This window comes from Schistocerca cancellata, chromosome 1 (genome assembly GCF_023864275.1).
Source record: "Schistocerca cancellata isolate TAMUIC-IGC-003103 chromosome 1, iqSchCanc2.1, whole genome shotgun sequence".
NCBI lineage: Eukaryota > Metazoa > Arthropoda > Insecta > Orthoptera > Acrididae > Schistocerca > Schistocerca cancellata.
The window spans coordinates 1,121,709,795-1,121,736,652 of NC_064626.1; the positions used below are offsets into that span (position 1 = coordinate 1,121,709,795).

At 40.2% G+C, this 26,858-nt stretch overlaps 1 protein-coding gene across 11 annotated transcripts in view; it reads left to right on the forward strand.

The window, feature by feature from the left end:
* Positions 1-26,858, forward strand: part of LOC126092365 (rap guanine nucleotide exchange factor 2) — a 318,859-nt gene that overhangs the window by 213,751 nt on the left and 78,250 nt on the right. For all 11 annotated transcript variants that reach the window (XM_049907913.1, XM_049907922.1, XM_049907949.1 and 8 more), the window contains 5 exons: positions 162-477; positions 1,219-1,414; positions 7,234-7,406; positions 7,838-8,072; positions 12,710-12,809. In XM_049907913.1, the coding sequence (XP_049763870.1) occupies positions 162-477; positions 1,219-1,414; positions 7,234-7,406; positions 7,838-8,072; positions 12,710-12,809 (1,020 nt within the window). The remainder of the gene's footprint in view (positions 1-161; positions 478-1,218; positions 1,415-7,233; positions 7,407-7,837; positions 8,073-12,709; positions 12,810-26,858) is intronic.

Sequence of the window (26,858 nt, forward strand, 5' to 3'; positions counted from 1 at the left end):
CAATTATGCCCTCATTTTACAAATAAACTTTTTCTCATTTCATTGTTCTGACAGTATTACTTCCATGTACATTATCAGCATACAATTGAAGCTTTAGTTTGTTTGGTGCCATAGAGAAATCAACTAACAGATATTAATGATTCTGCCGGCTCATGTTCCAGAGTTCAAAGAGATGCTGCAGACACCTGAAAGCTCGCCACGGCCGCGGACTGGCCACAACAAAGTGTCCCGCCTCGGTCCCGACCCACGGCTCCGGCTGTCGACGGTCGATCCGACTGCTGCACTCCTGGCAGGCGCTGCTTCCATCCCCCCTACTGCGGCCACCCCAGCACCTGTGCAGCTGCCTGTCAACTCATCTCCCAGCAAGGATGCCAAGAAGGATGGAAGTGGCAAGGGTGGCTTCATGACCCTGGGCCCAAAGAAGCGGCTCCAGAGAGCACTTATCAAAATGAACATTCTACCAAAGAATACTATTGTGTAAGGGAACCTGACTTGCAGTGCTATAAGTTGCATTATTGCTTGTATAGTCCTGCAGTAGTTTAGATATGGACTGTTGTTAATTATATTTGTTCATAATCACATTTTCAGCCTGTTATGCCATTCTCAGTTGTAATTTTAAGAGTACATTCTTGAAGTTGAACTGATGCTTTAGCATTTTATATTGTTGCAGCTATCACTTGAGAGTTTCATAATAGGCCAAAAGTGTGATTGTGAATAGATACATTTAATAATAGTCCAAGCAGAAGATTATGTCCCTTCTAGAAAATCTATAAGTCTCCTTGGCATCTGGTGGAAATAATAGAATAGAATAATTTTATTGTCATTAGGCCATTGAGGCAATAGACAAAGTCATACATATAATACAATATAATTCATGTTGCAAAAGAACAATAGGTTTGTTATTACAGTGTAATATTACGTTTGGTGAAATCCTACAGAGTCTTACTTATATTACTATATTATTCCTGTTGCAAAAGAGTAATCAGTTTGTTATTACAGTATAATATTACAATTTATGAAATCCTTTGTCGTAGAATGGGTGGGCAACTAACCAGTCATATAGTGCTTGTTTGAATGGTTACTCTGGTAAATCTTGCATAGCTAGTGGAATAATAGTAATAATTAGTAAAATTTACTGTGACTCAGAATAATATTGTTTTGTATAATAGGGTGCAAGATGTGTGACTTGTCCTCCGAGTGAGTGTGTGTCTTTTTCAGTGACGGGGTACATACGGATGACAGCCCATACCTACAGTCAGCGTCCTCGCAGCCAGGGCAGACGAGTCTGTATCACAGTCATAGTAATCCAGATTTAATGAGCATCTGCTACGATGACTTGCGTTCAGACTATCCAGAGCATGTGCTCAAAGTTTATAAGGCTGATCAAACTTGCAAATATTTGCTTGTACATAAGGTAAGATTTGTAGATTGTCTTCTGTTAATCTCTAAATTCTTCTGAGACAACAATCAAAGTGTAGCTGTTCAGTTTCTTCCTATGTGCTTTTTAAGGCCTCAGATATTTAGCATGTGTACCTTACTCCTTTGCGGAACCTATAAGCACTTGTATCAGTACAGTAGGATTTTCAAGAAGAGCTATTTATTAATCTTCTCATAACACACTTTAATGTCAAACTACAAAAGAACTTAATCAAGAAACAAGTGTTTTTTCCATGAACATAGTTCCCCCATGAACACACAACTCCTGTCCAGTATTCATTTCCCTGGCATGACACCAGTCTTTCAGCAGGGAAAGCCTTAAACCACTGTTCAAATCCCACATTCAGTTACGTTGACAATCATCTGACTTGGCCAGGATTGCATAAATTCAGCACATGTTGTTGTTGTCCTAGGGCTCTCAAGGTTATCATCTTTGTGGCATGCATCATAGGAATGATTTGTTTTAATTTTCATATTTCAATAAGGACCTAGATTCTTGGTCTTCAGCTTTAATGTTGGTCCAGTTTGTGTTCATTTTATTGTGGCCAGGGCATCAACTTTGTACTAAAATAGGTTTTCTTCTTGCACCTAGTTGATTTGTATTCTACAGGGTGTATATGCCCCGGGACAACAGGGAGATCCAGGAAAAACCCGGGAACTTTTTCATCCGGTAGAAAACCGGGAAAAACACGGAAATTTTTTAGAATTCCAGGAATTTTTCAGAGATTTAGTTTTCAATTACATTTTTGTAATTTTGATTGCTAACAACTGACAGTCTAACATAGAATATTACTCTACCTCACTACTGCAGAATTATATTGCAGCAATAAAACATAAACGAGAGAAAAAATTAAGTAAAACTTAAGTTGCAAAGGAAATGCTCCATTTACAGCAAAACGTGTTACAGGCATTAGGACGAAAGACTATGCAATACTTCATAACAGCAAACTGCTTGAGATGAGAGTGACGTCACAATTGTTTACGTTAGCTTTGTTAGAGCAGATGCCAGTCGCGTATGAACAGTACATTCTCCCGCCTCTGGCTACTTGGAAGTGTGGCTGTAGCTGGATAATTTTTCTGGCATGCAGTGTTAACATTTAGTTATTTTGCTGTTTCCTCTTCGTTTACAGATCTCACGTCATGAAAACAAAACGGATTTCTGTGGCCGGGGGCCATCAATTCATAGATAGATTCATATGATTATCGAAGAAATAGAATATGTTTTTTGTTTCAGTTTTTTGGTTTTATTTTATTTCCAGGTTTTTAAGTCAAGCATTAATTGCCTTGCAGAACGGTGAAGTTATTTTTGTCGGTTTGCTAAAGAAATTTGGTTGTTATTAATATTTTCCGCTGAAGCAGTCAATTTATTTGAAATGAAGTGTTTCATTCCATACTATTGCCTAGTTTCAACTGTTTGCTGGATTTTTCATCTTTTGGCATGTGTGGAATTATCGATAAAATGAAATGAGCGTATGGCATCGTTGGCTGGGAGGCCCCTATTCGGGGAAGTTCGGCCGCGGTGCAAGTTTTCATTTCATTCGACGCCACAATAATAAAGAACCAAACATGAGGTAATGCAGTATTGGTACTTCAAGAAAATTTACATCCAGAAAACCACACTGAAAAGCTTAATATCAGGCTGGGACCTACTTCATTGTGAATCTGGACATACAAATGTGCACTTTAAGTGGAATTGGGTATTTCAGTATGGTTTACGAAATTCCGATGCTCTTGGATTATCATGTGATATTCTGTTTCCTTTACTACGTTATGTAAGTTCTCTTAATGACTTAAACGTACGAACATACAGGCTGCGTACGGGCAGTAAAAACTGTTATCTGGAGGCCAATGGCAGCTGATGAAACGAACCCGTTTCTAATAGCTCAAGGGAAAATATTGCAAATAGTGGTTTGAAAAGCGTCACTGTCAATGTAAATATCCTTTTACACAAGATGAATTATATTGTGTATGAGAATGTGCGATGAATTTCTTAAATCATAGACCATTTGACTGTTGTTTAAAACTTAAAATTTTACTGGCAGATGTGTGTGATGTATCTTACAGTGTAACACACGTAAAAAAAGACCAATTGAAACCTTAGCTTTTCTGGTGGCTAATTGATCTTCGAGACCAGTATTATATGTGAAAGCGTACCTTGCCTTGCAGCCACACTTGTATATTAATTTAAACCATTAACTTTCCCTACTCGTGTATTCATGCTATTTAGTAGCGATGTTACTGTTGACTGACTACATCGCATGTTCTATGCTCTGAATACTTGCTTTCATTGGGTGGCGAGATCACGTGGCATGAGCTATGATTGCCTTACAAAATTGCATCGCAAACTTGATTCCAATGTTTCAGAAACTAACTTGCTGAGTTTGGTGGAAATTAGAATTTATACTTTTGTAATATGAAAATATGCAGCGTACTTGTGGCTGCATATAATTTTTTTTTATTTTTTTACCCCGCTCACGGTCGTTTAATAATGTGCTGGGAATTTCAGGCCGGCTCATGAAACCTTAATCCTTCAAAAGATTGATAAATTTTGCAACTCCAAGGGAATGTATCCTGTCATTTAACACGGGTAACGTGTATTTTCGTCCAGGAGAAAGTGTAATTTTAACCAGGAAATCCGGAAATTATTTCCCTTGTCCGCATAAACACCCTGAATGTAGCATCTTCCCTCAGTTTACTGTTTCATCTCTTCAGATGATTTAATAATTTCTTCTTCTAATGATTTTGTGATGTGAAGATCAGTCTGTGTGCAGCCGAAAGTTCAAATGAAGTTTTCCCAAGACATGGTATGTTGAATTGATGACACGTGGAGCTGATGATACCACTTATCCCAAGGGCTATCAAGACTGAGCTCAGCAATAATTTTAGCCAAAGGAGAATTAATCTTCGTAATCTTTCCATTACCTTTGGGTAGTCCTGTCTTAGTTAAAATTAAAATGTGTTCAATTTATTCTGTAAAGCAGTACTTCTTGAATTCTTGAGAAGAAAAAAAAATTCCCTCCATTGGTAATTATTGGGACTGGTCCCTAAAATTAGTTTTCTCTAATTCCATCTTACTAATTGCTTCTGTTGATTTTGTTGTCTGTACAGGATATAGTGAGGCAAACTTCGTAAATGTGTCAGTAATATGTAGAATGTGGTTGTACCTTTTGTCTGTAGATTTAAGTGTCCAATACGATCCATGTGATATGTATATAAGAGCTTAATTTCTTTGAATATGGGACAAAGTAAATCTTCCTTCTTTCTTGATTTCTTATTCGCAGTTTAACATATTAAACAATTGGAGATCGTTCTTTTCACCTTGTTTGTCAAATCTGGCATATAATAATCTTGTTCCACTTCCTCTTGACATTCTATCTCATTGTTAATTTTCATGTAAATTTTGTAAATGTTGGATAAATATTACCAAATTTAGGTAGCAATTTCATTTTTTGTCCCGCTATCTACACACAGTATATTGCAGATTGCTCTTAACTTTGCTTCTGAAAATGATCCTTCAATGAATGACTTGTTAGCTTCATGCACACCAGCTATTGACTGAAAAGTAAAACCAGAAAACTCTCAAATGCTACAAGTTTCTTCTGAGATCCTAAACTGTTCTGAAAATAAACTTGCATAGTGATTTAGTAATTTTAACCAGTGCAGAGGTTATATTTTTTTTTACTTTTTTGATTTCTCCAAATGTTGCCATTTATTTATTTTTCCGTCAGCGTTTTCTCCTTTCTGTACATTTAAAATTTTTCCTTGTGTCACACTGCTACCATTAAACATCATTAAAATGTGAATTCTCATCATAGAACCAAACTCAAAGCAATTGCATGTCACTGCATTGTCGGAGGAAAATGGCACTCAGAAAAGTTGGTCATAAACATCGTAGATCAGGCAACAAAAGTGCATCATCACTCTTTCAGTTGATCCTGAGCAAGCCCCAGAATTTCTAGGAAAACAGTTCCGGCTTTAATGAAAGACTTTTTATTAATCTCCCTATCACCAACTTTAATACTGAACTCGTAAAAAATAAAAAAAAGAACTTAACCAACAAACTCTTGTTTTTCCCAAGAATGTTGTTTCTCCATGAGCGCACAAAACTATTGTCCAATATTCAGCTTCTCAGCATGTCATCAGTCCCGTTGACAAGGAAACTTTAAACTCCCATCCAAATCCCACAATACTAGTAGCTTGTGAACATTATTGTTTGGGTTGATCACAATCATTATCATTGTTGCCATTAATTAACACAAACTATGGTCAATGAAATCTCTCGATCAAGTTTTGGTTGTTACATTAGCTGTGGTTATATGTGCTATTGACTAGTGTTATTGCAAGGGTCTCCTAGCATCCAAAGTAACTCCTGTTTATAGCAAGTGTAGCAGCAGTTTGAACGTGAGCTGTCAGTATTAGATGTTGCCATGTTTGTATTCATACCCGAAACTTTAAGGTGGTCAGTCGGGTCCCTAGTTCTCAGTCATGGAAGAGTTTGGTCAGTAGTCATTCTCTTTGGCTGCAGCCAACTTTATCTATCTGACAGTACTTTGTGAGAGAATTATAGTTGACCGCTGTGTTAAAACACAGTAACTTCATTCTTTTTCATTGTTTTTCCTTGACTGGTGATTATTGTATTTAATTGTCACTGTTAGGATCTTTATTAAACTGGAAATGATTTCAGTTTTTATTTCAAACAATGTTTAAGCCATCTTTAATCTCATGCGTGACTTCTACTTTTGCGGAAACATGAACCACAGGTTAAGATGCCTACAGTGCAGGAGGCAGGTCTGGCTTGTTCTTCATGGCAGTCCGTGTGGGGGCCGGGCTTGCCTCCTCAGCTGCCTGCAAACCCTAGTCAGTAGTGCATTCCAGAGCTATTGAGTAGTGGTTGGCATGTTTGAATGTGAGAATTGAGGTTGTTCCATAGGCTCCAAGTGGTTTAAAGATCTGGGGAATTTGGTGGTGAGAGAAGTACTTTGAAGTCTTTATGTTGACCTCTTCCAGTGTTTTAGTGGGCATTTCTAACACTGTGGCAAAGTATCTACCTTGCTGAAATACCGTGTCCTTCATTGGAAGACATTCATCACGTAGGATGGATTCGTAGCCAAATCAGCTAAGAGTGGCTTCCACATATATTATTGGTTAAAGAGCCTGTTACAAATTCATCAGCCAGGCTTATAATGTTACCTTCATTGTTACCTCACGAGCAGTGTGGCACAGTGATTAAGGCACTGGAATCTCGTCTGGTAGAAGTCCAGTTCATATCCTAATGTGGTCATTCTGATTTAGGCTGTACTGTGGTTTTCCTGTCTTGATTAAAGCAAAGTCTATGGTGATTTCTTTGAAAACATCCTGACTGTTTGCTTTCCCAATCTTTGTCATACATGACCTTGCACTTTTGCCTCTAACGATGTTATTTTTGATGGTATGTCAGATTCTAATTCTTTCTCTTTTAGACATACAGTTTTGATAGGTTATCTTGCTATGTGTTGGAGGACAAAGCCTTAATGCATTGAAATAGCCCTCTGTCTTCCAACAAAGTGTGCATGTTTCCTGCATGATGTTGTTTGCCAACATTCAAGCATCACAACTCCAAACTCCCCTCCTTGAGGTGGAGATATGACCATATGTTTATGATAAACGTTGGTGAGAATATGTTTTTATGAAAATCTTCAGTCACCTAGGAATTGCTTCATTTCAGTTCGATATGTGACTCTCTTTGTTGTTCTGTTGATCGTCAAAGTAAGTACTATTAATTACAAAATTTGTGACCTTTTTTTTTTGGTGTTTTAGGAAACGAATGCACATGAGGTAGTGATGCTGGCTCTCCAAGAATTTGGCATTACTGAACCCAGTTCAAACTTTTCTCTGTGTGAAGTTTCTGTTGCTGAAGGAGGCATAATCAAACAGAGGAGGCTTCCTGACCAGTTGCAAAATTTGGCGGAAAGAATTGGCCTAAGTAGCAGGTAGGCATGTCTACAATATGATTTTTCTTCACTGATATGTCTTGAAACTTCCTGATGGAATAAGACTGAGGCTCGAACTCGAGACCTGTTCCTTCTGTGGGCAAGTGCTCTACTGACTGAGCCTTAAAACCATGACTGATGACCTGTCTCCAAAGCCTTACTTCTGCCAGTACCTTATCTCCTACCTTCTGTGGAAGGTCCTGAGTTTGAGTCTCAGTCCAGCATACAGTTTTAATCCACCGGGAATTTTCATATCAGCATAAAAGGGACTGCAGAGTGAAAAATTCATTCTGTATATGTTTTACTTATGAACTTTGTCATATTTTCAATGTCTGTCTGTTGTGTTAATGTAGCCCATCATCAGGCTCCCACTGCAGTTGTCCTGCTATTCTAACTCTGTACCTGTGTTTATTAATTATGTCTTTTTTCAGGTACTACCTCAAAACAAATGGCACTACAGAGACGCTGGTGCCAGACGAGTTAGCTCCAGAGCTGGTTCGAGAAAGCCAAGTTCATTTTTTGCAGTTGAATGCTGTTGAAGTCGCTATTCAGCTGACACTTCAGGATTTCAGCATTTTCAGACAGATCGAGACCACAGAGTATATTGATGATCTTTTTGAGCTGAAAAGTAGATACGGTTGTCCAATGTTATCTCAGTTTTCTGAGGTAATTAACATTGAAAACACCTTCTTTTTTTAAGTGTTAATATGGAATTTAATTTAAATATGATGATGATCAGAGCAATTTTACTTTATGGGAGACATAAAATTTATTCTTTTAATCTGTGGAATACCAGAAAATACAGTGCAGTTCTGTTATTAACAAAATTATTTAATCGGACAGATAAAAAAATCTATTCGCCAGGCGGTGACAGAACATACACTTGAACGATGGTTGTAATTGCCAAGCTTTTGGAGCCAGTGTTTCCTTCTTCAGGCAGAAGGGTTGAGGGATATGGAAGAATGGTGAAGAAAAAGGACTGGAGAGGTCTAGAAAAAGGTTTCGGGAAAGTCACCCAGAACTGCGGGTCAGGGGAGAATTACCGTACGGGATAAGATGAGAAGACTGATTCCATGTTTGTCACTGTTTGTTGGTTTGCATCAAGTGGGTTACTTTTCCCCAATTTTGAATCTCTATTTAGAAAATAGGACGTAGTCATTTAATTTATGTAATAAGATATAATACAGCTGAATCTTCACTTCTTGTTTGCTCATTTATTGTAGGGAGCTGGAATAATTATGGCTTTGATCATCTTCATTGTCACACTGGTCTGTGAAAGTACTAGCTTTTAATTGTGTACAGTGGATAGACTACTGTGCCAGGATGATTTGCACACACACTATGTGATCAAAAGTATCCGAACACCTGGCTGAAAATGGCTTAAAAGTTTGTGGCACCCTCCATCGGTAATGCTGGAATTCAGTATGGTGTTGGCCCTCCCTTACCCTTGATGACAGCTTCCACTCTTGGAGGCATATGTTCAGTCAGGTGCCGGAAGATTTCTTGGGGAGTGGCAGCCCATTCTTCACGGAGTGTTGCACTGAGGAGAGGTATCGATGTTGGTCAGTGAGGCCTGGGATGAAGTAGGCATTACAAAACATCCCAAAGGTGATCTATAGGATTCAGGTCAGGACTCTGTGGAGGCTAGTCAATTACAGGGATGTTATTGTTGTGTAACCACTCCGCCACGGGCCATGCATTATGAACAGGTGCTCAGTTGTGTTGAAAGATGCAGTCGCCATCCCAAATTCCTCTTCAACAGTGGGAAGCAAGAACGTGCTTAAAACATCAATGTAGGCCTTTGTTGTCTTAGTGCCACGCAAAACGACAAGGGGTGCAAGCCCCATCCTTGAATAACACGATCACACCATAATGCCACCGCCTCCAAATTTTGCTGTTGGCGCTACACATGCTGTCAGATGACGTTCACCAGGCATTCGCTATACCCACATCCTGCTATCAGATTACCACATTGTGCACTGTGATTCGTCACTCCACACAACGTTTTTCCACTGTTCAATCATCCAATGTTTGCGTTCCTTACACCAAGCGAGGCATCGTTTGGCATTTACCATCATGATGTGTGGCTTATGAGCAGCTGCTCGACAATGAAATCCAAGTTTTCTCACCTCCCGCCTAACTGTCATAGTACTTGCAGTGGATCCTGATGCAGTTTGGAATTCTTGTGTGATGGTCTGGAAAGATGTCTGCCTATTAAACATTATGACCCTCTTCAACTATCGGCAGTCTCTGTCAGTCAACAGACAAGGTCGGCCTGTACACTTTTGTGCTGTGTGTGTCCCTTCATGTTTCCACTTCACTATCACATCGGAAACAGTGGACCTACGAATGTTTGGGAGTGTGGAAATCTCGCATACCGATGTATGACACAAGTGACACCCAATCACCTGACCATGTTGGAAGTCTGTGAGTTCTGCGGAGTGCCCCATTCTGCTCTCTCATGCTGCCTAATGACTACTGAGGTCACTGATATGGGATACATGGCAGTAGGTCGCATCACAATGCACCTAATATGAAAAAAGGATGTTTTTGGGGTGTCCGGATAGTTTTGATCACATAATGTATGTGTGGTCTTTCCAAGGAGTCGAAAGCAAATAGGCGAGTCTATGCAGTGTGTAAATACTTTTTATTTGCTTCACTCAGAAGTGGGAAGTGGAAGAAGAACCTCCACATTTTGTGGTTCTGCATGAACAGAACACAAGTTATAAGCTTTGGTGTTCTTAATGCAGTGTTGCCAACAATGAAATTGGGGCATAAGTGTTCTTCTTTGTATCAAGTGAAGTATTGAGAAACTATATCATATAACTGCTTCATTTAATAAAAACAGTAACTGATATTTCAAGAAGCCATTGGCTGTATCGTTGATCAAGCAGGAACTGCTAATTTCTTCTTTCTTTCCCCCCAAAATACTGCATTACACAACAGTGTTATTGTAGTGCTTAATTCAGTACTTGTTACTTCATACTTAATTATGCACTTGTCAAGCAGTGTGTAGTGAATCAGTATAAATATTCAAATGACAATGGAAAAAATTATTTATGTGGATCAAGGGACAGGGTGGGCAACTGTTTATTTTCTGTAATACCGGAATTAGTTACCGCAATACTTATATAATTTGTGAGAAGCCAAGAATAGTTGTAGATTTAATTATGCCAGAAGTGAACAAAAGATATTTGATATTTTCTACAATTTGTAAATGTATATTATTGGTGTGTTGTGATTCTGGAGCAAAGATTACCTGTTCATATCTGCTTTGCAGTTCCTGTATGTTTATCATGTTCTGATCACTTCATGCTGTTGCTTCTGTCATGGGTGTAATTCTGTATGAGACTCAAACAATGGGAACTCGGTATAGAAATACCAACAATCTATGAAAAACCAGATTGCTACTTACAGTAAAGATGACACCACGTAAGTTGCAGACAGGCACAAAGGGAAATTTGACTGTTTTCTGGAAATTGTCTTAAATGATCAATTATGTCATTTTATGCTCCTCACATGCTTTTTTTTCTCTTGGATTTCAGTATTCTTTTGCCTTGTTTCCTTTGAACTGTCTAGTTAAGATCCTTATTGTTTTAACTTTTGCAGTTTCATCATCTTACATAAAGATGAAGTAAGTCTGCCTCAGATGCTAATGTTCGTTTACAGTCACAGAGACATCACAACCTTTACGCTTGTGTCACGTGAATGTTGTACACTTTATGTATCCCTGTATAACCTCATTGTCCTACACTTTATTGTTCTGTGGACGTGTGGTTATATCTTCACTACTAGCAATGCTTTCTAAAAAGTGAATGGTTTGTTCGCAAAGTAAATGCATTTATCCTCTGTTGTCCTTTTCTCTGACTGAGACTCGTGTGAAGCTAGTATAATACAGCCCACAGTCAAAACAACTGCTACCATCAGTTCTTGCTAATGCTATTTTTGTATTTCATGTAAAACTTTTAAAAATATATTATCTCTCCAGGATTGAAACATGTGACCCCTTGCACTTCAGTCAAATGCACTGTCTGTTGCACCACGGAACGCCTACCAGATGTGGCATCTCTGCTGATTGCCCTGTACACAGGAAACCAGCACTAAGTTTTACCAAGAATAGTTTTTGCTTTGGTTCATAGCTCATGTCTGATAGTCGACCACCTAGTTACAATATATGGAGAAAATAATGTCCCACATTGCACATATCGCCGCTGTAAATGGGTGGAGCATAAACGCATCAACTTTTGCAAAGCTTCCACTATCAGTGTTCACAAAATTCCTATCTATTGTTACTTAAAAGCTGTAATTGCAATTTGTGTCACTAAATAACTAAACTGTTTTCAGTAAAAGTACATAAAAACCTCGTATCTTTGACTAATGCTACTATAAAGCAAATATAGCATTGTCGTACTGCTAGCCTGTGACATCAGCAGTGTGTCAGCCAATAACAGTGTGTTTTCTATCATGTGACCAGATCTTGATATTTACTGATTTTCAAGCTTTAATTACATAAAAATAACAAATATGTTTGGAGAATATTGACTGTTAATTCTATTTAAATGTTATAATCAATTAAAATAACAACAATGTGAACCATATTTTTAACTTAGGAAAATGATCTATTAAGACACTTGCACAAAGCTTTTGGCCACAGCCTTCATCTGAGAAAAAGAGACACCCACACATGATCGCCAACTACAGCAGTGCGAGCATCCTGGCCTGAGCTGCCGTTGTTGGCGGTCATGTGTGAATGAATGGTGCATGTTTCTCTTCTGACTAAGGCTATGGCCAAAAGCTTTGTGTAAGTGTCTTTTTAATTGTTTCTGTCTGCAACTTAATGGGTCATCTTCATGGTACATAGCAATCTGTCTTTTCCTACTTTATCTGTGTGAGACTTGTTTGTCTTATCATTTAATTGACTAATTAGAAAAATATGGTACTGGAGAGCCATTGGTGGATTGAAATAATGTACAGCATAAGGGTAACAACTCGTGAAATAATCAAGGTGTTGAGCAGCTGATGTTAGCTCCAAAGAGCAGTCTCCAAAAGCTTAGCAAACTTCACAGTCTTTCTTGTGCGCCTGTCAGCCTTTTAAAAAAAATGTGCTGTATGGTGAGTAATTAAGAAAATGGTAGCTTCCTATTTGTTTCAGAATGTAACAAAATGATTCTTGATACAGATTCTTCATTTTTTTTACCTTAGTTCCAAATGCATGTACATAATGTTGCAAATCTGTTTAAAAACTAATCCAGTTGTAAGTATTAGCATAGCAGTTCACTGGAGGAATTTTCTTTTATTTTTAGTTGGTGAACAGGGAGATGTTTTGGGTCGTCACGGAAGTTTGTTCAGAACATAATCTAGTCAGAAGATCCAAGATAATCAAACAGTTCATCAAAGTAGCAAGTAAGTAAGAAAAATCACTTCTTCTCAAGGAAAATTATTCAAAAGCTAAAAATTTAGATGATTGCCCCTTAACATACACTTCTTTAGAAGTGATGCTATTCTGTTCACTCATTGTCATCTTGTTTTGAAAATATCTCCAAAGTTGAAAAGATCTTCAGCCACTTTACGTTCAGTTTACATTTATTCAGGATTTTGAGGATCACTTTAGCCACATTTCCACATTATCTGTCATGAATTAGGCATTTCAATCTCGTTGCGACACCGTTCAGTTTAGTCTTGTTATTTGTATGGATCATAATTGTAATCTCTCATTATGATGTGGAGTCAGTTATGCGATTACAGTACACTTCCTCAGTGACTTTACAAGGAAGTAAATGTGGTGTGAAGCTGTTGTCAGTATGCCCAACTGTTTGTGGAACAAAAGCTATTCTCCTCAGTAATAAGTTGGTCCAGGATGTGATGCCATAGGACATAAGTGAATGAAAGCCTGAAAAGTAAATAAACTTTTGCTGTTTTCATCTCTAAAATTTGAAATTACTTCGTAATGCAAGAGTTGCAGAGCTTAGATGTTTAACCCTGCAGTGGACACATGGAATGTTGTTTCATTTTAAGTCACATGGCGCCTCGCAGATGCCAGTAGCATTCTTGCATTAACAAAGTATATTTAGTTCAATACATTCAAATTTATGAGTGTAAAGGTACTAATTAAGTAAAATGAAAGATAGGGTTCAAATGGCTCTGAGCACTATGGGACTCAACTTCTGAGGTCATCAGTCCCCTAGAACTTAGAACTACTTAAATCTAAGGACATCACACACATCCATACCCGCGGCAGGATTCAAACCTGCGACCGTAGCAGTCGCGCGGTTCCAGACTGTAGCGCCTAGAACCGCTCGGCCACACCGGCCGGCTGAAAGATATGTATACACTCTAACCAATGTATTTTTTTCTGAGTTTTAGGTATAAATGTGTTCCCACAGAAATATTGATTATTAAATTATGCAGTTTTTAATCTCATTGATCACGTTGGTGGAGAACCAATATCACACTTTTCAGAAAATCATTACAGTCCTTCTGTGGAAGCTTTTCTATTTAATGCATATACTGACTGTAATAGAAAAATCACATTTAATGAGCTGTACAGTTAGCCGTCAGCATATACTTGCTGCCCATGTCCTAAACAGAGAAATTTCTTATATTTGCAGTGTATCAGTTTTGGATGATGGTTCTTGTCTGAGGTTTTATTTTATTTTATTTACATGTCAAGTTCCGTAGGATCAAATTGAGGAGCGAATCCCCAAGGTCATGGAATGTGTCAGTACATAAAATTACAACGTAAAAGTAATAACAGATAAAAATAAATGTTCATGAACCTGAAAAAAGTCAGTCCATAAGTTCAAGTAAACACTATCAGCAATACAATAATAATAAGCTTAATTTTTCAAGGAACTCCTCTACAGAATAGAAGGAGTGACCCATGAGGAAACTCATCAGTTTCAATTTGAAAGCGTATGAATTACTGCCAAGATTTTTGAATTAGAGTGGCAGCTTATTGAAAATGGATGCAGCAGTATACTGCACACCTTTTTGCTCAAGAGTTAAGCAAGTCCGATCCAAATGCAGGTTTGATTTCTGTCGAGTATTAACGGAGTGAAAGCTGCTTATTCTTGGGAATAAACTAATATTGGTAACAAGAAACGACAATAAGGAATATACATATTGAGAGGCCAATGTCAAAATACCCAAACTCGTGAACAGAGGTCGACAAGAGGTTCGTGAACTCACACCACTTATTGCCCGAACAGCCCGTTTCTGAGCCAAAAATATCCTTGTAGAATGGGAAGAGTTACCCCAAAATATAATACCATATGACATAAGCAAATGAAAATAAGCAAAGGAGACTAATTTTTGTGTCGAAGTAGCACTCACTTCTGATACCATGCGAATAGTAAAAATGGCAGTATTGAATCTTTGAACAAGATCCTGAACGTGTCCTGAATGTGGGCTTTCCACGACAGCTTACTATCTATCTGAACACCTAGAAATTTGAACTGCTCAGTTTCACTAATCATATGCCCGTCCTGTGAAATTAAAACATCATATTTTGTTGAATTGTGTGTTGTTGCTGTTGTTGTTGTTGTTGTTGTTGTTGTTGTTGTGGTCTTCAGTCCTGAGACTGGTTTGATGCAGCTCTCCATGTTACTCTATCCTGTGCAAGCTTCTTCATCTCCCAGTACCTACTGCAACCTACATCCTTCTGAATCTGCTTGGTGTATTCATCTCTTGGTCTCCCTCTACGATTTTTACCCTCCACGCTGCCCTTCAATACTAAATTGGTGATCCCTTGATGCCTCAGAACATGTCCTACCAACCGATCCCTTCTTCTGGTCAAGTTGTGCCACAAACTTCTCTTCTCCCCAATCCTATTCAATACTTCCTCATTAGTTATGTGATCTACCCATCTAATCTTAAGCATTCTTCTGTAGCACCACATTTCGAAAGCTTCTATTCTCTTCTTGTCTAAACTATTTATCGTCCACGTTTCACTTCCATACATGGCTACAGTCCATACAAATACTTTCAGAAATGATTTTTGACACTTAAATCTATACTCGATGTTAACAAATTTCTCTTCTTCAGAAAGGCTTTCCTTGCCATTGCCAGTCTACATGTTATATCCTCTCTATTTCGACCATCACCATACAATTGTGTGTTAGAAACTGTAAAAACTGAGTCTTACTGTGATTTAATGTTAGTTTATTTTCTACCAGCCATGAAGTGAGGTCATGCACAACACTATTTGAAACTGAGCCGATGTTGCACACAACAGCCTTTTCTACCAAGCTAGTATCATCAGCAAACAGAAATATTTTAGAGTTACCCACAATACTAGAGGGCATATCATTTATATAAATAAGGAATAGGAGAGGCACCAAACTGATCCCTGGGGCACCCCCACTTCACAGTACCCCACTCAGATCCCACACCACAGCTGTTATCAACATTGTTAATAATGACATTTTGCTGCCTGTTGCTAATGTAAGAGGTGAACCAATTGTGAGCTACTCCCCGTGTTCCGTAATGGTCCAGCTTCTGGAGCAATATTTTGTGACCAACACAATCAAACGCCTTAGTTAAATAATATATATATATATATATATATATATATATATATATATATATATATATATATATATATATATATATATATATATATATATATATTTAAAAAGAAAGATGATGAGACTTACCAAACAAAAGCGCTGGCAGGTCGATAGACACACAGACAAACACAAACATACACACAAAATCTAGCTTTCGCAACCAATGGTTGCCTCGTCAGGAAAGAGGGAAGGAGAGGGAAAGACAAAAGGATTTGGGTTTTAAGGGAGAGGGTAAGGAGTCATTCCAATCCCGGGAGCGGAAAGACTTACCTTAGGGGGAAAAAAGGAGGGAAAAAAGGACAGGTATACACTCGCACACACACACATATCCATCCTCATATACACAGACACAAGCAGACATTTGTAAAGGCAAAACTCTTTGCCTTTACAAATGTCTGCTTGTGTCTGTGTATATGAGGATGGATATGTGTGTGTGTGCGAGTGTATACCTGTCCTTTTTTCCCTCCTTTTTTCCCCCTAAGGTAAGTCTTTCCGCTCCCGGGATTGGAATGACTCCTTACCCTCTCCCTTAAAACCCAAATCCTTTTGTCTTTCCCTCTCCTTCCCTCTTTCCTGACGAGGCAACCATTGGTTGCGAAAGCTAGATTTTGTGTGTATGTTTGTGTTTGTCTGTGTGTCTATCGACCTGCCAGCGCTTTTGTTTGGTAAGTCTCATCATCTTTCTTTTTAAATATATTTTTCCCACGTGGAACGTTTCCCTCTATTATATATATATATATATATATATATATATATATATATATATATATATATATATATATATATATATATATATATATTTAAAAACAAAGATGATGTGACTTACCAAATGAAAGTGCTGGCAGGTCGACAGACACACAAACAAACACAAACATACACACAAAATCCAAGCTTTCACAACCAACGGTTGCCTCGTCAGGAAAGAGGGAAGGAGAAGGAAAGACAAAAGGATATGGGTTTTAAGGGAGAGGGTAAGGAGTCATTCCAATCCCGGGAGCGGAAAGACTTACCTTAGGGGGAAAAAAGGACAGGTATACACTCGCACACACACACATATCCATCCACACATACACAGACACAAGCAGACCAGGCGGGATAAAATTGTATAGTAGATTACGGTAAAAGGGGGGTGAATACAAAGTGAGACTACTGGTAAAAACAGAAAGAGAAAATAAAGAGAAAAAAGAGAAATAAGACGACAGGAAAGATTTCGAAATGCAAAGGCGACAATAACAAACGTAATTGTTGGGTTCAAATTAATGATATGGTTATAATAGAAGGAATACACAGACACAAGCAGTGCTGCTTGTGTCTGTGTATGTGTGGATGGATATGTGTGTGTGTGTGCGAGTGTATACCTGTCCTTTTTTCCCCCTAAGGTAAGTCTTTCCGCTCCCGGGATTGGAATGACTCCTTACCCTCTCCCTTAAAACCCATATCCTTTTGTCTTTCCTTCTCCTTCCCTCTTTCCTGACGAGGCAACCGTTGGTTGCGAAAGCTTGGATTTTGTGTGTATGTTTGTGTTTGTTTGTGTGTCTGTCGACCTGCCAGCACTTTCATTTGGTAAGTCACATCATCTTTGTTTTTAAATATATTTTTCCTTCGTGGAATGTTTCCTTCTATTATAACCATATATATATATATATATATATATATATATATATATATATATATATATATATGCCAAGCGTTCAAAACTTTTTGTTTAGCCCATCCAGTGCCTCACAGAGAAAAGAGAATATAGCATTTTCAGTTGTTAAACAACTTCTAAAGCCGAACTGTACATTTGATAGCAAATCGTATGATATAAAATGATCAATTATCCTTACATAAACAGCCTTTTCAATAACTTTAGCAAACACTGATGGCATAGAAATAGGTCTAAAATTATCTACATTATCCCTTTCTCGCTTTTTATAAAGCGGCTTTACTACTGAGTACTTTAATCGCTCAGGAAACTGACCATTCCTAAAGGAAAAATTACAAATATGGCTAAGTACAGGGCTAACATTTGCAGCACAATACTTCAGTATTCTGCTAGACACTACATCATAACCATGACAGTTCTTGGTCTTCAGTGATTTAATTATTGACTCAATCTCCCTCTTGTCTGTATCACAGAGGAGTATTTCAGACATCAGTCTCGGAAAGGCATTTGCCAAGAAAGTTATATGTTTCCCTGTAGAAACTAAATTTTTATTTAATTCACCAGCAATACTCAGAAAATGATTGTTAAATACTGTACACGTATGTGACTTACCAGCAACAGAAATATTGTTACTACGAACTGACTTTATATCGTCGACCTTGTGCTGCTAAGACGCGACGCTTCCTTCACAACTGACCATATGTTTTAATTTTATCCTGTGAATTAGCTATTCTATTTGCATACCACATACTCTTTGCCTTCCTAATAACATTTTTAAGCACTTTATAATACTGTTTTTAATGGGCTACTGTAGCTTGATTGTGACTACTTCTAACATTTTGATATAATTCCCACTTTGTTCTATATGATATCCTTATCCCACTAGTCAGCCACCCGGGCTGCCCATTACTGCTAGTACCCCATTTGGAATGTTCTAATGGACAGAAACTCGCAAAGAGCATGAGAAATGTGTTAAGGAAAGCAATGTGTTTATCATCTATGTTATCGGCACTATAAACATCCTGCCTCTCTTGTTCTTTGACAAGTTTTAAAAAACTCTCTCTTGCTATTGGATTAACTTTCCTACATAGTTTGTACTTAATTTGACATTGGTTTGACTACAAAAGCCTTTTAGTGTTAAAATTTGTGCATCATGGTCTGAAAGGCCATTCATGCCTTTACTAACAGAATGCCCATCTCGTAATGAAGAATGAATAAAAATATTGTCTATGACTGTGCTACTGTTCCCTTGCCCCCTACTTGGAAAAAACACAGTTTGCATCAGGTCATATGAATTTAAGAGATCTACCAACATCCTTTTTCTTGCACAATCATATACAAAATTAATATTGAAGTCACCATATATAACTAGTTTCTGGTACTTCCTACAAAGTGACTCAAGAACCCTCTCTAGCTTAAGCAAAAATGGTCTGAAGTCGGAGTTAGGGGACCTATAAACAAAGGCAATTAGAAGTTTGGTTTCACTAAATTCAACTAACACTGCACAACATTCAAATATCTGTTCAGTGCAGTGTTGTGATATGTCTATGGACTCAAATGGAACGCTGTTTTTTACGTACAGAGCCACTCCCCCACCCTGCAAGGAACTCGTTGTGAAACAGCCAACTAATTTGTAACCTGGTAAAGGAAGCCTCTGAATTGTCAAATTATTTAAGTGGTGCTCTGATACACCAATAATTTCAGAGTAAACATCTATAAGCAGTTCACTAACTTTATCTCTAATACGCCATTCCGATTTTATTACTGTTTACACGGATGGGTCTAAACAGGGGGATTTTATGGGCTGCTCTGCTGTGTTTCCCGATACTGTCCATCGGATAGGGCTCCCAGAGCAGTTCTCAGTTTACTATGCAGAACTGTTTGCCATTCTGCAAGCATTAGAGCATATGCGCCGACATCGTGGCACAAAATTCATCATCTGCTCCGATTCCCAAAGTGCTCTACACGCTCTTGAACAGATGTACCCAGCAGATCGGATGGTGCAAGAGGTGCAGGACGCACTCCTGCTCTTGCAACAGCAGGGTAAGGATATAATTTTCTGCTGGGTTCCAGGGCACATAGGGATTCCTGGAAATGAACTTGCAGATGCGGCTGCCAAGGAGGCTTGCTCCATCCCACCTCCTGCTTGCTGTTCCGTCCCCCTGCAGGCCATTACGTCTTTCGTGACTCGGAAGGTCGTGCGTTGGTGGGAGGCTCAGTGGCTGGACGTGAGGGATAATAAGTTGCGAGCGGTGAAGGATTCTGTCCGACCATGGCTCACCTCCTTCCATCAACGACGCGCTGAGGAAGTAGCTCGTACACGGCTTAGAATAGGACATTGTCCTTTGACACATGGTTTTCTGTTACGTCGTGAGGAGCCACCAACGTGTCAGACATGTGGGATACAGCTGTCGATATGACATATTTTAACTGAGTGTGTTTTATATGTGGGTTTGAGGGAAGATTTCAGTTTCCCACCAGACCTACCCTCTCTTTTAACTAATAATGAGGCGAGTGTCGCTAGAGTTTTACGTTTTTGTGTGATGTCTGGCCTTCTTCCCAAAATATTGTGATTGAAGTCTTAATGTGCTGTCCAGTGGTTTGGTCACCCATTATTTGTAAGTGGTCACTCAGCCACCGTTAATTAATTATTTTTACCTGTTTGTACTGCTATTGTACTTTTAGTTTTATCTCCCTGGTTTGATGTGCTGTGTCCAATCTTGCAATTTGAACAATACCACTTTTCTCACAATTCGGCTCTGAATTGAACTTTTGGGAACGGGCGCTGATAACCTTGCTGTTGTGCGCCCTAAAACACTAATAATCATCATCATCATCATCTTTATCTCTAATACCTCTTATATTTTGATGAAATATGCTAATTCCTTCTCTACTTAGAAACATTACATCCTCTGAAGGTGAGCCCTTAGTTAAAGGGACATCCTTTAAGCAGGTATACGTATCAGCTGACTTCACTCTAAAAAAGGTGCAGCTCTTAACACCAACTACTACAGGAATTTTTCCATGAGTGACACCACCCCCACCCACTACACTGTCACCTATAAGCTTAGCCAGCCTCCCCTTCCCATACCTATTGAGGTGCAGGTCATGCCTAGTGAAACCCGATCTACTGATAGACCCAACTGGCACCACTGAGATGTGACCCTGACCTATGCCCTCTGCCATCAGTGCTCTCCCCAGCCCCACGTTAACATGCCTAACAGCCACATTAAGGTGAGGCCGATCATGTTGCTGAAACAGTTGCACAAAATGCGCATTAGTGTCACCAGTTTGAGTTGCTATCTTAACCAAGTCACCACCTAGGTCATATTCCCAGTCCATATCGAGACTGTTCCCTGCTCCACCCACTATCACTACCTGATCCTCCTCCATAAAATTCTTACATAACTCCCCTAATCTGAGCCAACCATGCACTAGGCTTCACAATGCTGGTGACCTGGTACTCACTCCCCAACACATCGTGCAACCGCTGGCCCACACCTCTACTGTGGGAACTACCTAGCAGCAGAACCTTCTTTCTGCTAGACTTTGCAACTAAGCTAGGCCTCCTAATTGCTGAGGACTGCTGCAAGTTCCCTACATCTACAGCTACACTAGGCTCCTGTCCACTCAACTCTGACAGTTGGTCATATCCATTGCATGTATGCAAAGTAAAACTGTCTGAATACCTTGTCTTCCTAGCTGCCTTCTTGCCAACTGTCAGTTCCCATTCCCCACCACCCTTCACCCTCCTCAATCTATCTAGTTCCTCCTCTGCGCATTGTAACGGCACCTGAAGGGCACAGATCTTACGCTTCTGCTCCTCTATCAACTTATTTCTACTACAGATTCTGCATTCCCAGGAGAGGATCTCACTAAAATGACCACTGGCTTGCCCACTGCACCCCCCCCCCCCCCCCAGTGAAAATACTTTGAACAAATCCCACACCGTAATCCACTACTCACAAACCTACGACAGAGCCCACGCTTCTCACTCATGGTAAAGTTTTACAGTTACTGTAAAAACTATACATCTTTGTTACCAAATTTCAGTTACACCAGTGGAACCATTTAAGAACTAACAATAATGGTCTCGAAATTCTCTGCCTACTAAGAAAGCAGCTACTTGTATTAATACTACTACACCACAGCTAATACCAATACAAACAAAACTTCACAAAATTATTAGCTAAAACCAAAAAATTCAACGGCCGCTGTAACACTAAGCAAAGTTAACACACTGAATGAAAATTTTACTGAAATATTTCACTAGAAACAATAATAAATGCCAGTTGAAAACTAAAGCACAAAATTTACTAAATAACTTCAATGCACGGAAAACTCTAAAAAAAGGAAAAAAAAAGAAAAAGGCGAGTTAACAATTACAAAAGTTTATTAAGTCGTTATTTCACCACAAACGGCATGCAACACAGCTGAAATCTATTAAATTTAATAACTGTATTACAGAGCACAAATAAGTTTGTCAGTACTTAGCTTTATAACCGCTACAGCTGCAGTGCACGCCGCTAAATGTAAACACACTACTGAGGCGCAACGCTTAGATGAACGACGCAAGCACACTCACAAATAATAGACCACTCGAGTCAATAACACAGGAAGAAAGACTGAGATTAATGAAAATCCACTAATATGTTACTTCTACAGCAAATATTAACACAAATAAGCTTTAAAATAAGTAAATGAAGTCTAAAATTTTGTAAAATATAAACGAGCAATTTCAACTGCAGTGCAGCACACGTGACATCACACCAAAGGTTTCTTAGCAATGATAAATACTGAGAACAACGGTGCAAATAATCATTCACTAGATTATGTGCTAGAAGTTTCAGAAATTCGTTATGCCTGGTGCTAGCATCAGTATGATGAATGTGGTATATTATTTGTGTATTTATAGCTGCAATGCTCATCAAGTTATAAAATATCACCACAGGCCATCTATTGGTCTTTCTAATACTTACTGCTGAGCTCGACAACATCGACTCCTGATTTGGTTGAATTGTAGAAGCTTAACATTTCTGCCTTTTTCTTGTACCAGATGGGGCATCAGTGGCATCATTGAGAGTATCAGAACCACCTTGCTTTTGTTGGTGACAAATGGCATTAGAGTTGTGTTTATCTGAAACCCAAACAGTATTGTTTCCACCTCTCAGTTCTTTGTTTGTGTAAACTCTGGGGAATTTTAGGTTAATTCTTCCTCACAGTTCAGCCAGAGTAGGATTATTCTGAACAAAATAATCAGCTAACTGTAAGATGGTGAACCAGCTGTCTGTGGTTATGTTGCACCCAGTCCCTGAGAACATAGAAGTAAGATGTTTCAAACATCTATTGGTTTTTTTGTCAATGGCTCCACAGGCTGTTTCCAGGTTGGTGGTGTAATGCATCCTGGCATGCAATACTTCTTAGTACATACATATTTGGTTTTCAGTGATTGTACTGCCTGGAGAATCAATTACCCCTGAAAGATTCTAGCTTTTCATCTAAGGTGCAGTACTTTCCAAGTGAATAAGCATTTTACCATTTTTCACAAAGGAAGTAAATATTTCACATAAGGGGTCTAAATTATCAACCTTCTTTATTTCCTTTTGGTGTACCTATTGGTGAACCTGCAACAGTATAAGAGAACCCTAAATTGTTTCCTGGCAGATTAAAACTGTGTGCCCGACCGAGACTCGAACTCGGGACCTTTGCCTTTCGCGGGCAAGTGCTCTACCATCTGAGCTACCGAAGCACGACTCACGCCCGGTCCTCACAGCTTTACTTCTGCCAGTATCTCGTCTCCTACCTTCCAAACTTTACAGAAGCTCTCCTGCGAACCATGCAGAACTAGCACTCCTGAAAGAAAGGATATTGCGGAGACATGGCTTAGCCACAGCCTGGGGGATGTTTCCAGAATGAGATTTTCACTCTGCAGCGGAGTGTGCGCTGATATGAAACTTCCTGGCAGATTAAAACTGTGTGCCCGACCGAGACTCGAACTCGGGACCTTTGCCTTTCGCGGGCAAGTGCTCTACCATCTGAGCTACCGAAGCACGACTCACGCCCGGTCCTCACAGCTTAACTTCTGCCAGTATCTCGTCTCCTACCTTCCAAACTTTACAGAAGCTCTCCTGCGAACCATGCAGAACTAGCACTCCTGAAAGAAAGGATATTGCGGAGACATGGCTTAGCCACAGCCTGGGGGATGTTTCCAGAATGAGATTTTCACTCTGCAGCGGAGTGTGCGCTGATATGAAACTTCCTGGCAGATTAAAACTGTGTGCCCGACCGAGACTCGAACTCGGGACCTTTGCCTTTCGCGGGCAAGTGCTCTACCATCTGAGCTACCGAAGCACGACTCACGCCCGGTCCTCACAGCTTTACTTCTGCCAGTATCTCGTCTCCTACCTTCCAAACTTTACAGAAGCTCTCCTGCGAACCATGCAGAACTAGCACTCCTGAAAGAAAGGATATTGCGGAGACATGGCTTAGCCACAGCCTGGGGGATGTTTCCAGAATGAGATTTTCACTCTGCAGCGGAGTGTGCGCTGATATGAAACTTCCTGGCAGATTAAAACTGTGTGCCCGACCGAGACTCGAACTCGGGACCTTTGCCTTTCGCGGGCAAGTGCTCTACCATCTGAGCTACCGAAGCACGACTCACGCCCGGTCCTCACAGCTTAACTTCTGCCAGTATCTCGTCTCCTACCTTCCAAACTTTACAGAAGCTCTCCTGCGAACCATGCAGAACTAGCACTCCTGAAAGAAAGGATATTGCGGAGACATGGCTTAGCCACAGCCTGGGGGATGTTTCCAGAATGAGATTTTCACTCTGCAGCGGAGTGTGCGCTGATATGAAACTTCCTGGCAGATTAAAACTGTGTGCCCGACCGAGACTCGAACTCGGGACCTTTGCCTTTCGCGGGCAAGTGCTCTACCATCTGAGCTACCGAAGCACGACTCACGCCCGGTCCTCACAGCTTTACTTCTGCCAGTATCTCGTCTCCTACCTTCCAAAATTTACAGAAGCTCTCCTGCGAACCATGCAGAACTAGCACTCCTGAAAGAAAGGATATTGCGGAGACATGGCTTAGCCACAGCCTGGGGGATGTTTCCAGAATGAGATTTTCACTCTGCAGCGGAGTGTGCGCTGATATGAAACTTCCTGGCAGATTAAAACTGTGTGCCCGACCGAGACTCGAACTCGGGACCTTTGCCTTTCGCGGGCAAGTGCTCTACCATCTGAGCTACCGAAGCACGACTCACGCCCGGTCCTCACAGCTTAACTTCTGCCAGTATCTCGTCTCCTACCTTCCAAACTTTACAGAAGCTCTCCTGCGAACCATGCAGAACTAGCACTCCTGAAAGAAAGGATATTGCGGAGACATGGCTTAGCCACAGCCTGGGGGATGTTTCCAGAATGAGATTTTCACTCTGCAGCGGAGTGTGCGCTGATATGAAACTTCCTGGCAGATTAAAACTGTGTGCCCGACCGAGACTCGAACTCGGGACCTTTGCCTTTCGCGGGCAAGTGCTCTACCATCTGAGCTACCGAAGCACGACTCACGCCCGGTCCTCACAGCTTTACTTCTGCCAGTATCTCGTCTCCTACCTTCCAAACTTTACAGAAGCTCTCCTGCGAACCATGCAGAACTAGCACTCCTGAAAGAAAGGATATTGCGGAGACATGGCTTAGCCACAGCCTGGGGGATGTTTCCAGAATGAGATTTTCACTCTGCAGCGGAGTGTGCGCTGATATGAAACTTCCTGGCAGATTAAAACTGTGTGCCCGACCGAGGCTCGAACTCGGGACCTTTGCCTTTCGCGGGCAAGTGCTCTACCATCTGAGCTACCGAAGCACGACTCACGCCCGGTCCTCACAGCTTTACTTCTGCCAATATCCTTTCTTTCAGGAGTGCTAGTTCTGCATGGTTCGCAGGAGAGCTTCTGTAAAGTTTGGAAGGTAGGAGACGATATACTGGCAGAAGTAAAGCTGTGAGGACCGGGCGTGAGTCGTGCTTCGGTAGCTCAGATGGTAGAGCACTTGCCCGCGAAAGGCAAAGGTCCCGAGTTCGAGTCTCGGTCGGGCACACAGTTTTAATCTGCCAGGAAGTTTCATATCAGCGCACACTCCGCTGCAGAGTGAAAATCTCATTCTGGAAACATCCCCCAGGCTGTGGCTAAGCCATGTCTCCGCAATATCCTTTCTTTCAGGAGTGCTAGTTCTGCATGGTTCACAGGAGAGCTTCTGTAAAGTTTGGAGGGTAGGAGACGAGATACTGGCAGAAGTAAAGCTGTGAGGACCGGGCGTGAGTCGTGCTTCGGTAGCTCAGATGGTAGAGCACTTGCCCGCGAAAGGCAAAGGTGCCGAGTTCGAGTCTCGGTCGGGCACACAGTTTTAATCTGCCAGGAAGTTTCAACATAACTAAATTCCCATTTCATTGTAGACCCATATGTCTTTGGTGTGTGTATGGTTGTCTTTTCTTGCCAGATGTAAAGACATTCCAGCTTTTATTTCAGTTCAGTCTGTCAGATGAGTATCCCTTTCCCAGAATAATGTCCCTGTACCTAAGATATATTCTTGTTAGTGAACTCAACAATGTTAGAAAGCAACTCATTGTTGAAGAAGCATTCCCAACATTCCATCGGTGTATTCGGATTCTTCATGGCACTACTCACTCTTGGTGAAGTATTGACGGTGTTTTGTCATCAAGTGTAAACATTTTTTGGTGGACGCACTTTTGACCACGTAGAAGAGCTCTTCTGTAGAAAACATTCATCAACATGACTGTTGCTATCACTAACACTGCAGTACAGTCCCCTTCTTGCTCTGTGTCAGTATTTTTGTCTCATGTTTCCACAGTTATCTTCTTCTTCCACATCAGTGTAAAACACAAAAATCATAATGTGATTTATCGTCTCCCTCCAACAACCAAAATACAGTTTCCCTGTCATGTGCATTTTCTAAATTGTAGAACCTCTTTGAGATCATATTGGATCTGAAGATAAATAAATGTTGACCTCCACCTCAGAGATGGCTGCATCAGTACCTCTGTCTATATCAAACCTACTAACCACCAGCAATACCTCCACTTTGACAGCTGCCACCCATTCCATACCAAGAAGTCCCTTCCATACAGCCTAGCCACCCATGGTCGTCGCATCTGCAGTGATGAGCAGTCCCTCTCAAAATATACCGAGGGTCTCACTGAAGCCTTCACTGACTGTAATTATCCTCCC